The 15084-nt window shown below is 37.7% G+C and overlaps 1 protein-coding gene across 5 annotated transcripts in view; it reads left to right on the top strand.

Moving 5' to 3' along the window:
* LOC124171663 (atypical protein kinase C) overlaps positions 1 to 15084 on the top strand; it is a 65825-nt gene that overhangs the window by 90 nt on the left and 50651 nt on the right. For 2 of the 5 annotated variants that reach the window (XM_046550890.1, XM_046550887.1), the window contains exons 1-3: positions 15 to 478; positions 615 to 779; positions 4545 to 4666. In XM_046550890.1, coding sequence (XP_046406846.1) covers positions 715 to 779; positions 4545 to 4666 — 187 coding nt within the window. In that variant the 5' untranslated portion in view covers positions 15 to 478; positions 615 to 714. Of the gene's footprint in view, positions 1 to 14; positions 479 to 614; positions 780 to 4544; positions 4667 to 15084 lie in introns of those variants that run through there. The other 3 variants (XM_046550888.1, XM_046550889.1, XM_046550893.1) reach the window with 3 other exon arrangements.

The raw sequence follows: 15084 nt of genomic DNA, 5'->3' as shown, positions 1-15084 counted from the left end.
TACGTTGATAAATAGCTATTATTACTCCAAATAAATTTAAATAAGGCTATTTTTAATTCTTTGGGCTTGATATGATAGTGAAACAATTTTCACTGATTTACTATTATGTCTGAAGCCGTCTCCTTATATCTTGTCAACTAGAAGAGCGGAGAATGAAATACCGCAATCACATTGCTGTCAATCAATTTTAAACGTGAATGTTATTTAATTTTATGAGCCAAACACTTTGAGAAGAATTGCTGCCGAAAAAACTACTCAACCGTAGTCGTTAGCGAATTCCGTTTATGAGTAGGCGCTGCAGGTCGAGATGCCTTGGGATTAAACGGGGGTGGAGTCATCGTAATAATTAGTCAATTGTGTATAGGTCTTAATTCTGGTATGAGGTAATTGTGACAGTTACTCTTTTTTTACTCTGTATTAATATGAACCATCGAGTATCGCTTTAACGAGGAGTGAGAACCACTTTCGGAAATATAGTGTAAGGATTCTTGATTTTGGATGATTGATAATGTGAAATTATACTTCAAAAATAAGTTCTTGATTCTTTGTCACTCGTTCTATTTCAATATTTATGCTGTATACAAACTAAATTCATGTTTTGGTTTCCTTTTCAGACCTAGAAATCTCTCTTATTTGTGAATGAATTGCGATTGTACTTTATCCATTGGATGTCTGTGAAGAAAACTTTCTGGATTTGGTAGCGCTATTGACAAGATGCCCACTCAAATGGCTGTGGAATCAGATGTTACTGAAATTCGTGTGAAGACGGCGTACAATGGGTTAGTTCAATTTTAGTTGGGCAGAAATTTATTGATAAGTAGTGCATGTTATTGTATATTTATCTTAGCTTTACAATTTTATACGGTTGAGGATGTACATCATGAGTGCCTAATTAAACCTGTTTTACTGTCCATTCATAAGTTTCATCTCATTGTGTTTACATCTCGTGCCATTATTAATAAGTCAGCGCAAAAGTTATGTATCTTGTTGTTGATGTATTATTTCACTTTAGTACGTCAGTAATCCATGGTTCCCCAGAGTACCTGACTATGTTTAACATTAATTTTCCTGTAAGGAAATCGGTCGGGCTGTTTCCTTTCCTATTATTAGACTGGCCTGTTCCTACAGTATGAAAAGATAGGTGTTTCAATGCTTGCTTAGTACTGGCATGTAAAATACTGGTGTCATTCTTATTAAACACAATGCTATCCAGAATTATATATTTGGCGGTATGGGAAAATAGTCTGTGTTAAGAGTTCCAAAACCAGGGCCGGATTTTCCTACAGGTTGTCTAGGCTTCAGCCTAGGGCCTCAAGATCAAAGGGGGCCTACATTCAAATTGTTTTGCAAAATTAAAATTACGCTGTTCGAAAAAATTGACACATTGACATACATCATTGCAATGATGTATTTTATTATTTTATGTAATTTACAGACTTAGAAATGGGAGGTGAAAGAGCCTCATAAGTGGAATAACCTAGGGCCTTTTCATCTAAATTCAGAACTGACCAGAACTAAAAAAAAAAAATTCAGTAGTGAGCAGGGGCGCAGCTAGGAATTAAGGGTGGTGTTTTAATGTTGTAATTTAGGTGTAACTGATACTGGGGGTCTGAGAGTGTGGAATACCTGCAAGGGTAAACGGCGGGTGCAGGGGCCCTTTCCAGAAAAATTTTCAGATAAATGATTCAAAATGGTGAGTTTTACAGCTTTCTGAGGGATATTTTATTAATCCTTACACTATTCTATAAGTAATATTAAACCAATTAAGTGAAATGGATTAAACTTAAATATTTCTCTCAGCTCTGGGGGGGGGAGGGTTATCCCCCAAGACCCCCCCTCGCTGTGCCGCTGGTAGTGAGAATAAATTGTGTTGAGATCTTAAAGGCTGCTATACACATTGAATGATCATGCGAATGATCATGCTGAATGATCACGTGATCATTCACAGGATCATGCGACCAAGATAGAACATGTTCTAATTTTCACTGAATTATCATGTGCATGACAGTTCATTCGTGAATTTTTCCATCATACACGGCAAGTGATTTCATTCGCATGATCATTCAGTGTGTAGAGTGGCCTTATGACTGTGCTAAGAATGTGACAAGGGTGTCAGATGCGTGGCGAGCAGAAATTGTGACAGCCATAGTATGCATATGAACATAGTACATAATCAATGGTAAACTAAGTAAGTACTTTCTGAATACGCTGTGTAATGTTAAATGTGTTTCCGGTCTTACCAGTGTCACACTATCTATGACAGACTTATTTCATTTGTAGCAGTATCAGCTTTGGTTTTTGTATTCAATTCAGCAGACATCTGTAATCTAAAATTGATGCTACTGAAATTTCCTCTCAAATCTCAATTTGGGACATGTAAAATCCTAGTAAGTAGCCCATTGCTAGGACCATTGCTAAATTCCCTATGAAACGAATTCAACAGGGCTGGTGTTAATTGGGACTCTATATACTTGCCAATGTCGAACTTATATAGGTAATCCAAGAAATATTTCGACAATTTTATTACTGTCATTTTGTGAGTCCTCACCCTGATATGTTGGGTAAATTTTTCCCTTTTCTGGTGTTTGTGAAAACTGATGAATGAACTGAATACAATGATATTAAAATCTGTCATAAAATTTTCCTATCTTGAAGTGAGCTGGTTACATGGTGATTCTCTAGGAAGGTGTCACTGTTATCTGGAGGCCAGCCTTGGAACGGCTCAATCATGTTGAGAAAATTTTGCCTTTACTGGTGCAGTGCTATTTTGGTTATTTTCCGCCATAGTTGTTGGAGGTACTCTCTGAAAACATCTTTAATGCTCTGAATATTCACTTCTTGACCACCAAAAGGAACACGGCTTTGTATATCGTTAATTTCCCACCCACTACTTATCTTGCAAGTCTATGTCATGCCTTGCACTCCAGTCTGTACATTTACATTTATGGATACAAGTTGTAAGGTTTGGGTGTAGTACTGTCCCAGAGAATTGCCGTGTGTACGAATCAGCCATATTAATTTTTCTGCACAATTTTATTAGCACTCTGTACCCTCATGCTGCTACCCTATGGAAAACTTCTGAGGCGCAGTGCACAATACATGGTAGATATATGATCATATACCTGTTGCTCAGATTGTGTTTTTGCTCATTGTAATGCTTGTTAAGGATAGGAAGAACAGGGAACTGAGGAGGTTAAGAAGTGAGTGTACCAAGTGCAGCATAAGCAACCTGTGGCCAATTGGTGACATGATGGTTTGGGAAATACCTTCTGCCATGCTTGCAATAAATATTTTATTTGTAATAGTTCTTTATATTCCTTTAGGTTTTGAAGGTTTTCCTTCAAATCAAAGCCCCTTGTTAATTAAAATTACATCTACATATCACCCTGCAAGCCGCATGAATAGGTGCTTGGCAGGGATTGTTAATACACCAGCCATTTACATAAAAAATGGATATGTTCTAACGAAATAATGCCCAGCATTTGTTATAGCACTTTATCTTGCAGGCAATAAACTATTTCTCATACCTACCCGTTTGGCAAAAAATATGATTCTCTGATATGGTTCTAATATGATGATCTCCGTGTCTCTCTTAAAAACATCCATTCTCAATTGCTCAGTCAATCTTAGCCTAGTGTGCAGCCTCTGAGTCTCTATCGGCTCCCAACCCAATTCGTTTAACATCTGTCTAACGCTTTCTGTACGCCCACTGCAGTTTTTCACTAACCGTGCAGCTTTCCTTTGTACTTTATTAAGTTCACGGATTAACTCTTTCTGCACCGGATCCCATAAGCTTGCTGCATATTCAAGGTGTGGCCAGACAAGTGTGAAATAGCACCTCTCTTTCTTTCGTAAAATCTTCCCACAATATGCCTGACAAATCTTAGTCTCTTCAGTGCTCTGCCACAAATATTTCTTATCCGTGTTCCCCATGATAGGTTTGAAGTTGTTGTAACTCCCAGATTCTTTACTTCATCTGTCGCATTAATGTTTACACCATCCACAGTATATACATGGGGGATAGTTGGATGACCTCTGCAAGAAATGTTCTGCTGTACATTTGCTTGGATTAAGTTCGAGATCCCAATCTTTGCTTCAAACATGAATATTGTTTATACCCGATAATAGAATTTCAAAGTCAGAGTGATCACTATATTTTAGTTAGATGACAATGTTATCAGCTAATAAACACATTTTACTGCTAATTGGAGAGCATAGATCATTTATGTATATGATGGACAAAAGAGGGCTGATTTTGCTTCCTTGTGGGACACCTGATACCACCTTAACTACTTCAGAGCTAATTCTGTCCAGAACTATTTTTTGCTTACAATCACTCACAAGTTAAGTATCTAGTTTACAACTTTTTCGTTTTATCCACATGACTGCAATTTGTATAAAAGTTTGTTGTGAGGTTGCATGTCGAAGGTTTTCTAAAAACACTGGAATAATGTTCTCTAAAATGAAACGAAGTCATAAGCAAGAATGAAGAGGCATGAAAACCATATTGAATGAGTCTCATGTTATAACTTTTTTCTTTCCAGAGAAATTATGATCACATACATTGATCCACGCATCTCTGTGGACCAGCTTTGTAAGGAAATGAGAGATATTTGCCGTTTTACCCCAGACCAGCCTTTTACTATGAAGTGGGTGGACGAAGAAGGTTAGTATTGCATTTTATTGCTTTCTCCATTAAGTTATGGATTCCTCAGTTTAAAATTTTCATGAGAAATAGAGCTATTAAGGAATGATGATTTGTCTTATTCCCTTGTCTTTCCTTTGCTTAAAAATTTTTGTGCATTGATTTACCTTTTTCTGTGGGGAGTTCAATTAATTGACATAGTTTTAGTTGGTAATATTAGCTGCCACAGTTGTATTTTTTACAATAAGAATGGCTCTAATTTGATCGCACTAATTATGTCATCAATTCAATAATCCTATGTGAGTCATGTGGATCACAGTGGTTGCCTATTGTTCCTTTTACTTGCCAAATTTCATCCAGTGACATCATATAGATGTTATTCCTAGAAGCTGCACATTATTGTGCTTTTGAAAGCCTCGCTTCACTTAGTTTTTTTTTACAAATTGATTTAGGATTAGTAGACTAAGAGTGAATAAGAGGAAGACTATTATTTCATCTTCCGGCCAGTCAGAATGACCAATTAGTCCTCCACGTCTGTTGCCCAGGCTTAGTTCAGAATAGAGGTGGTGATCGTGCCACCAATGGTAGAGTGGAAGGTCCCCTTTCTTTGGCTTTTATCTAACAGGGTGCCAGGTGCATACTCTGGATGCACTGCCAAAAGAGGTTTGGCATTCACACAAAGAGTTCACTGATGTAACTAAGTCAGACACTGGATTAGATCAACTGATATTCTGGAAACACAAAAAATGGATAATATACAATAATTATTTCCCTAACTAAGATGGAGCTACAATTTTTTTTCATCCTACCAAGATCACACTCCTTAAGAGTTTACTGACACATTACATGGTGAGTAACACGTTGAAAGAATGAAAGTGGGAATAGCAGGTAGCTATTACGGTGCTGTGGTGTTCCTTCATGAGAGGAGACTGGGCCCCTCTACTGCCACATGGTGGACCCAATGGGTAATCTATTCGAAATTTGCTCCCATGAACCCAACCCTTCAAATAAGCACATCAGACGTCATAGGATGTTGCGACAGCGGAGTGACATGGCACTTACCAATGGTGGGTGGAATGGGTGGCATGGCAGACAGGACCTTTTACGTGGGATGGCCGGATAAGAAAAGAACGGCTCAGAACATGGCTTACCGAGCATAGGTTATCCGTGAGAGGAATGGAGGGGAGGGTAGAAGTGAAAATTTCTCTGATACACCATCAACTGCAATCAACTCCCAAACTGAAATGTTTAAAAAACCACCAGATGATGAGGGAACTAGATGTCGCAGAGGGAACTGTGACCAACTTTTTGGTCATTGTCTCTAATCAAGTTTGATGTGCAAAAAATATTGGATATACAGTGAGTCCTCGTTTAACGTCACTTACTGTTCCTGAAAAATGTGACAATATACGAAATGACGTTAATCGGAACATAATATCCCATAAGAAACAATGTAAAAAGTGAATATCGGCTCCTAAGCGAAAAAATTTTAGCATATCATATCTGGGGTATTTTTTACGATGGGAATGCCAAGCTATGGCATAAATACGAGTTCCTGTCTTCATCGACGACAATAGCAGCACTGACGTAAATCCTTCTCCATCTTTGTATCTTCCCGCATTTGCTCTCCGGCTTCGCTATGGTGGTCGCCCGAGCGAGTGTCGCCTGGGCATCATCATCGCTGAAACATCGTCGTAGTTACAGGAACCAAAATTATTGTGAACACGGCGAAAAAATTGGTGACAAAAAATCCGAGTTCTACACGGAAAAATTCCTTGAAATCACTTTTTAGGTTCCTGAAAACCATTATGTCAAGTAAAACCTTGCGCACCTACCTAAGAATTCATTTTGCAGAAAATTTGCTAAAACCGTAGTCGCAATTAACAATAAACGCACCGTTTTACACTTCGTTTAGACTGACTGTATTACCGCCCACAAAACGAACAACCTTCAACGCCCGCTGCTTCGCGTTTTTTTCTAGCGCGAAATTTAAAAGCCTTGACGTTATCGCGAAGCGAAGGAGCTATTAACGAATGGCGGTCTCAAAATTTTCGTGACGTTATCGCAAAATGACGTTAAACGGGGTGATGTAGAACGAGGACTCACTGTATACTACTTAGCATACTTACGATTATCCAGGCTAATGATGGGGAGAGGCAGCACAAACAATCCAAACTTTTATTTTAATTTCTTGTAAATCTCCTTTTTTACATAAATCAAACATTCTATTGTTGTTTATGCACATCGTGTGTTATTTTAGATTGCTTTCAGGAATCATCTTAACCTTTATTTTCCCAACTTTAATCTTCCTAGCAGCAATAATATGATTGCACTCGTATTCCTAACGCTCTTAGTAATACCTGGTTTCCGAAAACCACGCATCCGTGGCTTCAAGATCACGGAGACATAAAACTGGTTTGCATGAATGCTGCGAGATGTCAGAAACTACTCTATTCGGCATCACGCTGCTTAGTCTCCCTACAAGTTGCCGGGGATGCAACACCTGCGGGATGCGAATCATCCTGAGCAAGATCATCCACCGCAATGCTTGGGAAATAGGAATACGGAACTTCTGTGAAGACATCGGGGGTGCAATCACACCATAGCGCAGCACTGGTTGTGACTCATGCTATCTCCACTTCCACTTTCCACACTGCCTCACTTCTACTATTCCATTCCTCTCCAGTTTGACCATGACTAGTCACGTTGTGAATATGCCCGAGTGCAACAAAATTTCCGGCTCTCTTTGACCGTATTCAACTGAGGCCATGGCAATAATTGCGTATTTGCAGTTTGAAATATGCAATTAAAAATCGTAAAAAACATTTCTCTTAATTTACCATTGAAAAATATTCTAAAATTAATCACGAGTTTTTTTCTCGCCGCTAGGAGTGTCGTCTGAAATGCTAGAGCAGACGTCAAAGTAAATTTGAAACATTCCTAATCAGCAAGTACCTTATAAAGGTGTGTAAGAGATGCACTCCTATTTTCTGCATGAGAGCTAAAGAAAAAATATTTTGCTGATTTTTTAAAAATCCTATCGCATGGTGTTGCAGACGTATGCCTGGGCTTTGCATTCAAGTTTTAAGCTGTAATTGACTGGCTCAAGTCTTTGTAGTTACAACAAGGCTACTAATATTTAATATAATCGAAGCAGCACAATTTCCGAAGAAATAAGGGTAGCATTAGTGCATTCAAACTAGACAAGATGGACTGGAAACTTCAGGCAATGCAAACTGCGTATATCACCTTACTGCTCCTTTGCCCCTTCGCTTTGAAGGCAACAACTTCACATGCAAGATCGGATGTGTCTGTCCCTTGCTCCTTTGCTTGTAGCCTCGTTGCTTGAAAGACGGAGGGAGCATGCTCCTTCCCCTCTCCCTGTCTTCCATCACTCTTCATTTACAAGCATTTCAAATTTCTACTATCCACCATTTAGTCCAACATCATACACACTCGTTTGAATTTTTTAAACTGTAGGTTTTAACACCTATATAATTTCAGCATCCCTTAGCATAAGGGAAATTACTCAGTAAAACCAATATTGACTATTAACCCTTTCCCTATGAATGATGAAAATATGCGGGCAGGACGTTTCCTGACCTGGGGGACGAAAGCTGCAAATTTTCGTTGGAGATTTTCCTACGCAAGCGATCGAATGCTGGTCATATACGTTGCCTTATTCTCCCCCTTTTATAACGGTCACGGGTTCGCAAAGTCTTAGTTTCAGGACTCAGCAAAGCGGGACTTAGGCTGTACCCTCAAAATCGAGGAGCAGGGTACCTGCTCCTCGATTTTGAGGGTACAGCCTAAGTCCCGCTTTGCTGAGTCCTGAAACTAAGACTAAGAGGGTACAGCCTAAGATTTGGTGGTCAGGGACCGGGGTTATTCAAATGTTCATTCAGTCAGTTTTCAAAATAAATATTTGTTCCTTTCTCAAAAAATATAAACTTAGAATTGATTTATTTGTCTTTCGAGCAGCGATTACAAATTTTGAACGAAATTCTACGATAAATATTAACTTATATCTCGATTTCAGTTTAAACATCAACATGGAAATTATTGCTGCATTAAATGCATTAATATTGATGGTAGAGCTTTGTTCAAAATTTGAAAATTCTCAGAATAAAACGAGGAACTCAATTCGAAGTCTGCAATTTACGTTCAAGTAACAATTATCCATATAGCTAATTCAAATAAACAAAGCATGATTGACTGCAAACCATTGCTGCTGGTAGGGTTATAAACGCCGAAAGAAGGGAGTCCAACTCCCCTCGGAGTTTGAGATAATGCGGAGTCCCCGCTAGGAAGGGTTGAAAAAGGTTGGTGCTGAGAATGCATCATGATTATCGGCAAGACCCTACTCAACAAAATGTCCTGCAAAAATGCTCCGTAAAGATGGGACGGAATAGTCTCTTTGGGCTCAGTACAGCAGTCATGCTAAGGAGAGAACTCCACCGTCTCGTAAGGGTTAACGAAGTATTGTCCTTCAAAACTGTTTCTGTAAGTTTCATATGAGATTACTATTTGCAGTATACATGCTGTGGGATGCCCACTCGTAGCAGTAAATTTAGTGCTCCCTCCGGAGCGAGGAACCCTGCGCGATCTTTTATGTGCACCTCTGAGGTACCAACGCGATGGCGTGATGCAGGAGAAACTCCCCTGCCTGCCGCTCGTTTTTGACCTAGGTTTGAGATGATTGACTCACGCAGAAAACCAAGGCCACTCAGTTCCCCTTGGATTTGCGACCGTAGAAATGCATATAACCCCCATTTTCTGCTGCAATTCCTGGTAATAAAGGTGCACACGTTTATGGGGTAAATGAAGTAATTTTATTTCACGAAGGGGATTCTAATGGAAATAATAAGTCCAGTGTAGCCTTGCATTTAAATTCAAGTATCCTGGTTCTGATTTTTTTTTTTGTTTTAAATTGCGGAAAATGTCAAAGTTGTGTGAACCTAGGCACAGATAATCGCAACAAGGATGAACCACAGCCAGATAACTGGGAGCCTGCTGTATATTAATTATTATTATTATTTTACTGGTCAAATTAGATGTGTACATACTAGAGATTCTGTTCTGGCACCTGGTTCTCAGTACTGTCGGTTATTAGCCCTGAGAACCAGTACGAGAACCGATTACATGAAGTCGGCAGTTTGGAACCGGCATGAAGCAGTGACTAGAATATGAATTTTGTGTCCAAACTTAAAATGCACTTCGTCGTCCTCAAAGTCACGGCCAGATTCCTGCACGAGTGTCTTTCATTATTCATTCATAACTTAAAATACTGCACTGTAAAAGGGTATTATCTGTATTAAATTTATGCATCTGTTGCTGATTATGGGTCTCTTTAAAATACTGTACTTCATCTGTCCAACTTTCGACAATCGAAAGTTATGACCTAAATTATTTTAAAGGGGAAATTTTGAAAAATCCCTTTTGTTTCTTGCTGAAGATACTACAAACATTGCACATATTGTGGCAGGATATTCTGTCACGATATTATTCTTTATTTTTATTTATGTCTTTCTTCCTTATCTATACATCTATTAAAGGACCATGCATAAAAAATTATGTTTACTAATTAGAGCAAATCCACATCTATTGGCCCAGCTATTTTTAATGTAGATTTTGGCCTGTAGATGATTTAATACCAGCATTAATATGTCATTTCTGACTTGCAACCAACTAATTGGAACATGTTTTGTGCGTAAGTTGGGGAGTACCTGCACCACAGTTATTTTAGTAAGCTACCAACTTATAGTACCTGCATGGTTAATACTCAATAGGGAATGTTTAATTCATTAATGGATTCCTTTGAATCTAGTATGTTTTATTATTACGTATGAGGTTATTCTCCTTCATCCAACTGTCAACCTAAGTGAAAAGTTGAAAGACAAATTTTACATTTTTTCTTGCATATTTTCTATTTTCTTAATTTCCAACTTTTCAATCTTTCGTATGCAGTTTTGGGTGCAGTCTTCACTGTTTTCCTGTCCTACTACTATAGCTATCCTACAGCTACTACTATTGCTATCCTACAACTATTACTATTATTAGCTCAAACATTTTAAATGCCTGAAAATTTTCTTAATTTCCCATGGTCACTTCTAAACTGGAGTTGAGTGGAGTTGATAAAGAATTCTAATTGACCACCTAGAAAGCTAGTTGTTTAAAAAGGACTCTGCATAACTAGATATTATGAATTTATGAAGTAGATAAAATATGTATGACTGGTAATTATTGATGTACATATTTTCTGAATAAAGGATACTCCTTTTTGCCAAAATCTTCTAGGTGCAATTTACTGGGATTTCTGCGTTCAAGTGTATGTGGCTTTAGCAAACTAAACATTACCACTGGATAATTAATTGTGGTGTAGTGGACAATACAATTTGCTATTAACTGTTTTAAGCTTTCTTAAGATGTTAAATTTTTAACTTACATTGGAGTCTCTTTCTGTTATGTTTAATGCCCTATCTACCTCTATTGAAACAGTGATTCACCATTTCAAAGTGTGTGCTTGGTACTTAGAGTAATGCTTTTGTTTTAGTAAACATAAAATTCCTTTCCATGATTTTTTTTTAAATATGGTGAGCTACTCTAAATTTTTAAATTAAACGTAGAGTCCCAGCCAACTAGCAGCTGGCCAGTGCGGTGAGTGTCGGCGGAGCATACAAACTGCACTCGGCACCAAATTTACGAATTTTCCTGTCAAAATGGCAAATTTGCATAAAAATATCATAAAAGTCCAGTCATCGCATCTATGTCGCATATATTTGCGCTCATCACATCTATATTGCATTTATTGCATTTGCGATTTTCACGCATCTCTATTTATGAGGTATGAGTTCCTTATGTATGTTTTAACATTGTTAAACTTTCAAAATATTTATATTGCTCCTCAAAATTCAGCATACTCCCCAGTATCTGGGCTAATGATGGGGAAAGGTGGCACGAATAATTGGAAAACAGGAATTATCCAAACTTTCACTTTAATTTCATGTATTTCTCTTAATTCATGTGAATAAAACAATTTATTATTATTTATGCACATTGCCTGTTATTTTAGGTTGCTTTTCTGAATCATTCACAGCTATCTTTTCCATATAACTGCGATCTTTTTAGCGGTGAAAACGTGATTGTACTCGTATTCCTACTGCTCCATGTAATACCTGGTTTCCGAAACTGCACACCCATGTCTGCAAGATTATGTATTCAGTAAATTGGTTTGCGGGAATGCTTCCAAACTGCTGTGCGACGTTGGAAACTACACTGTCAGGCACCATGCTGCGTAGTCATGTCTTGCGCAAGTTGTCGTATGCAATTGATGTGGGATGCGGTTCCGTGATCACTTTTGGCAATTTGTCTATGCAGGCAAGTGCCTGGCTATGACTCATGCTTTCTCTACTTCCATTTCCCCGGCTTCCATCACTTCTACTATTCCCTTCCTCTCCAGTTTGACCTTGAATAGTGTCGGCGTAAATATGTCTGAGTGTGATGAAACTCCTGTTACTTTGGGCCGTATTCAACTGAATGCGAGGCCACAGCAATAATTTGGCATTTGCGATATAAAATATACTATTATCGACTTTAGACAAAATTTCTCTTAATTTGTGATTGGTTAACCATTGAATAATCTCCTAAAATTAATCAAGAGTTTTTTCTTCCCCGCCTCTGATCGTCGTCTGCATGCTAGAGCAGACGCCCAAGCAAACTTGAAACATTCCTTGTGAAAAATGAACAATAATAATTCCCTTTTATGAAGAGAATTCTAATGGAAATAATAAGTACGGTGTAGCCTTACATTAAAATGCAAAAATCCTGGTGCTTTTGTGCCCGATTAATTTTTTTATCGAACAAAATTAATCCGGCACAAAAAATTATCGCGGAAAACATCGAAGAAGTGTGAAACTCATGCACAGATAAACCACAGCCGGATAATCGTGAGTCTGCTGTAGTTCCAAAATTAGGAAAATCTGATGACAAGGTATACTTGTCATTGTGTGATTTGGCATCGCAAGTTCATGACAAGCATGACTCATCGTTTCAGTCCTAGGGGTTAAATCATCTAGCCACGTTTATTGATAAAAAATCATTAATTCTTCTGAAATCATAGGGATTGCCTAAGGATCACTTAAGAATACAAAGAAATAGAATGTTATATTTCATGAAAATTGTGTCATTTGTCTTTTTATGACACTGTAGTGGGTCTGTGAGCTAGGGATTCGCAACCCATAGCTCCCTCTGATCCCATAAGTATAGACCCAATAGATATGGGGACCCTGATGGAAGTAGTCCTATCCAAAAGCTCTTTCTGATGTGTCTGGTTGTAGTTTGGTTTGAAAATTGATGGTTAAATTGAAAAATCAATGATCTCTAAATTTTTGATAGTATTTGAGTGCATGTTGCCATCACTAAATGATATTGTACCTTTCCAGTATTGTTATGTATTTTTTTCTTACCAAACCCTACATCAAAACCAACATTTGCATTATGAGCCTTGTATGTACATATCAATTTTTTGTCAATAGCAATGTTATGATGTAATTTAGGTTAAATTGTGTTAATTAAATGAAAATGGTGTTGCACAGAAAGCTGAGAAAGTGATAGTTTTACTATTCATTCATGCATCAAACTTTTTTTGTCACCTATTTTCGATTTTCAACATTGAAAAGTATTGTTTCTTGAAGCAGAATAATTTTTATGAAATATGTAAGTGAGGGATGTTAGTAATTCTTTTCTTGCTATTCTTTGTTTTGATGGCTTGGCAGAAGTCCTTAAACCCAAACTTTAGCTATCTCCTGTCTCCTATCCTCTTTCTTTTTTGTCATGTATTCTCATGTCTTCACTTCATCAGTCATTTTATGCCTTCTTCCCACTCTGTTTTCTGTTTTGACTGCTGTCTCAACTGCTGTACGTACATATTTAAATACACCGTTTTAAAATGTGTCGGATCTATTCTCTGTTCAAATATATTTGTGGGTTTGGCTAAAGTAAGGCAATTGAAGGAAGAGATAATTCCATGACAAATTACGTGCCCATAACTTACAAGATGGCAACAGGTGTGTCCGAGGGTCTTGTACATTCAGTTCCTCTCAGATCTTTGTCATTTAATTTCTTGATTTTACTAGCCGTGCTGTCTGAACGATCGGTGTTACCTTTGCCTTTGTGCCATCAAAACCCTCAAGATTGGTATGCCTTTTACTCTCCCATGAACTGGGTTCAGAGGAGTTGCTGACACTTTGTTGGGCCACTGAGCATGAGGATTTAGAAAAGATTAGGAGAAGAAATTTAGGGTGTTACTTATTTTTCGACTTTAAAACTGTTTAGCTCTTATACGCCAATTTTGTAACAATACTTGTTAAACATTCTTTTGAATTTTTTTTAAATCGGAACATTCCAACTTGTGCCAAATTGAACACAAAGTCACTGGAAACTATGTCTATTAGAGGTGTTTGAAATGTCCCATTTGGGCCTGCCACTATGAGTTGCTGACATTGCAGTTAGCAGTTCTGTGGTTGTCAGTTGTTACACATTTATTTGGGTTGCTATGCCAGCATATTTTTTGTGGGACTCTGTAAATGAATGCAGAATTAAATGAGAAGTGCATATGGAAGAATGGACATAAAATTGCCGTAAAACATAAATTGGTGTAACATTTTTTCATCCCCTTAGAAAGCTAACAGCCAACTGAATAGTATACCTTAAATAGTGAGGCTGTATTATTTTCTGTGGAGCGTATTGAAAATATCTATTTAATATATGGTATATCTAAGTTATGAAATCCTTGAGTTTTGCACTGACAGAAGTAACTTCAGAAAATAAAAGCACTACAAGCTTTATTCATCAGAAGTCTTGTGTATTTTATCAACATAATTGAAAATAGTTTTAAATGATGTATTTTTTTCTGTAGCATAGTCTGAAAAAAGGGAGTGTGGTAATGTAGTGGTTAGAGCCCTTGTCCGCTGATCGAGGGTTTCCGTGTTCAAATCCGTAGTGAAGCCTTCGGATGCCCCCAATAAAATCATTTAAGTGTGAGGTAGCTCAGGAAAGGAACTGACAAAAACAGAGTTAAAACATACTAATAACCAACTCTTACCCTTACTGAAGCCAAAGAAAACATTATTCCCAATTTTCTATTAGGATTCCTATTGAAATTTAGCGTTCAATTCGGCACGGGTTGATAACATTCTAATGAGATAAAATTTTATAATTCTCTTCATATGACTCAAAGGGAAAAATTGTGTCAGGGCAATGATTTTCTTTAAATTTTTTTTTTGCCAACTCACGCACCCAACTGAGTAGATATTATGCCCTCTCCTCTCCAATTGTGGACCCTCATGCATTGTTTTGTAAAATGGCCGGAAATACCCTCTCTCCCTCCCCCATATGTGGAGCCCTATAGCAGCATCCAGACTTGAACAAAGGACAACCTG

This window comes from Ischnura elegans, chromosome X (assembly GCF_921293095.1).
Source record: "Ischnura elegans chromosome X, ioIscEleg1.1, whole genome shotgun sequence".
Taxonomy (NCBI): domain Eukaryota; kingdom Metazoa; phylum Arthropoda; class Insecta; order Odonata; family Coenagrionidae; genus Ischnura; species Ischnura elegans.
The sequence above is the reverse complement of the archived record's forward strand: the minus strand, read 5'-3'. Positions and strand labels throughout refer to the sequence as shown.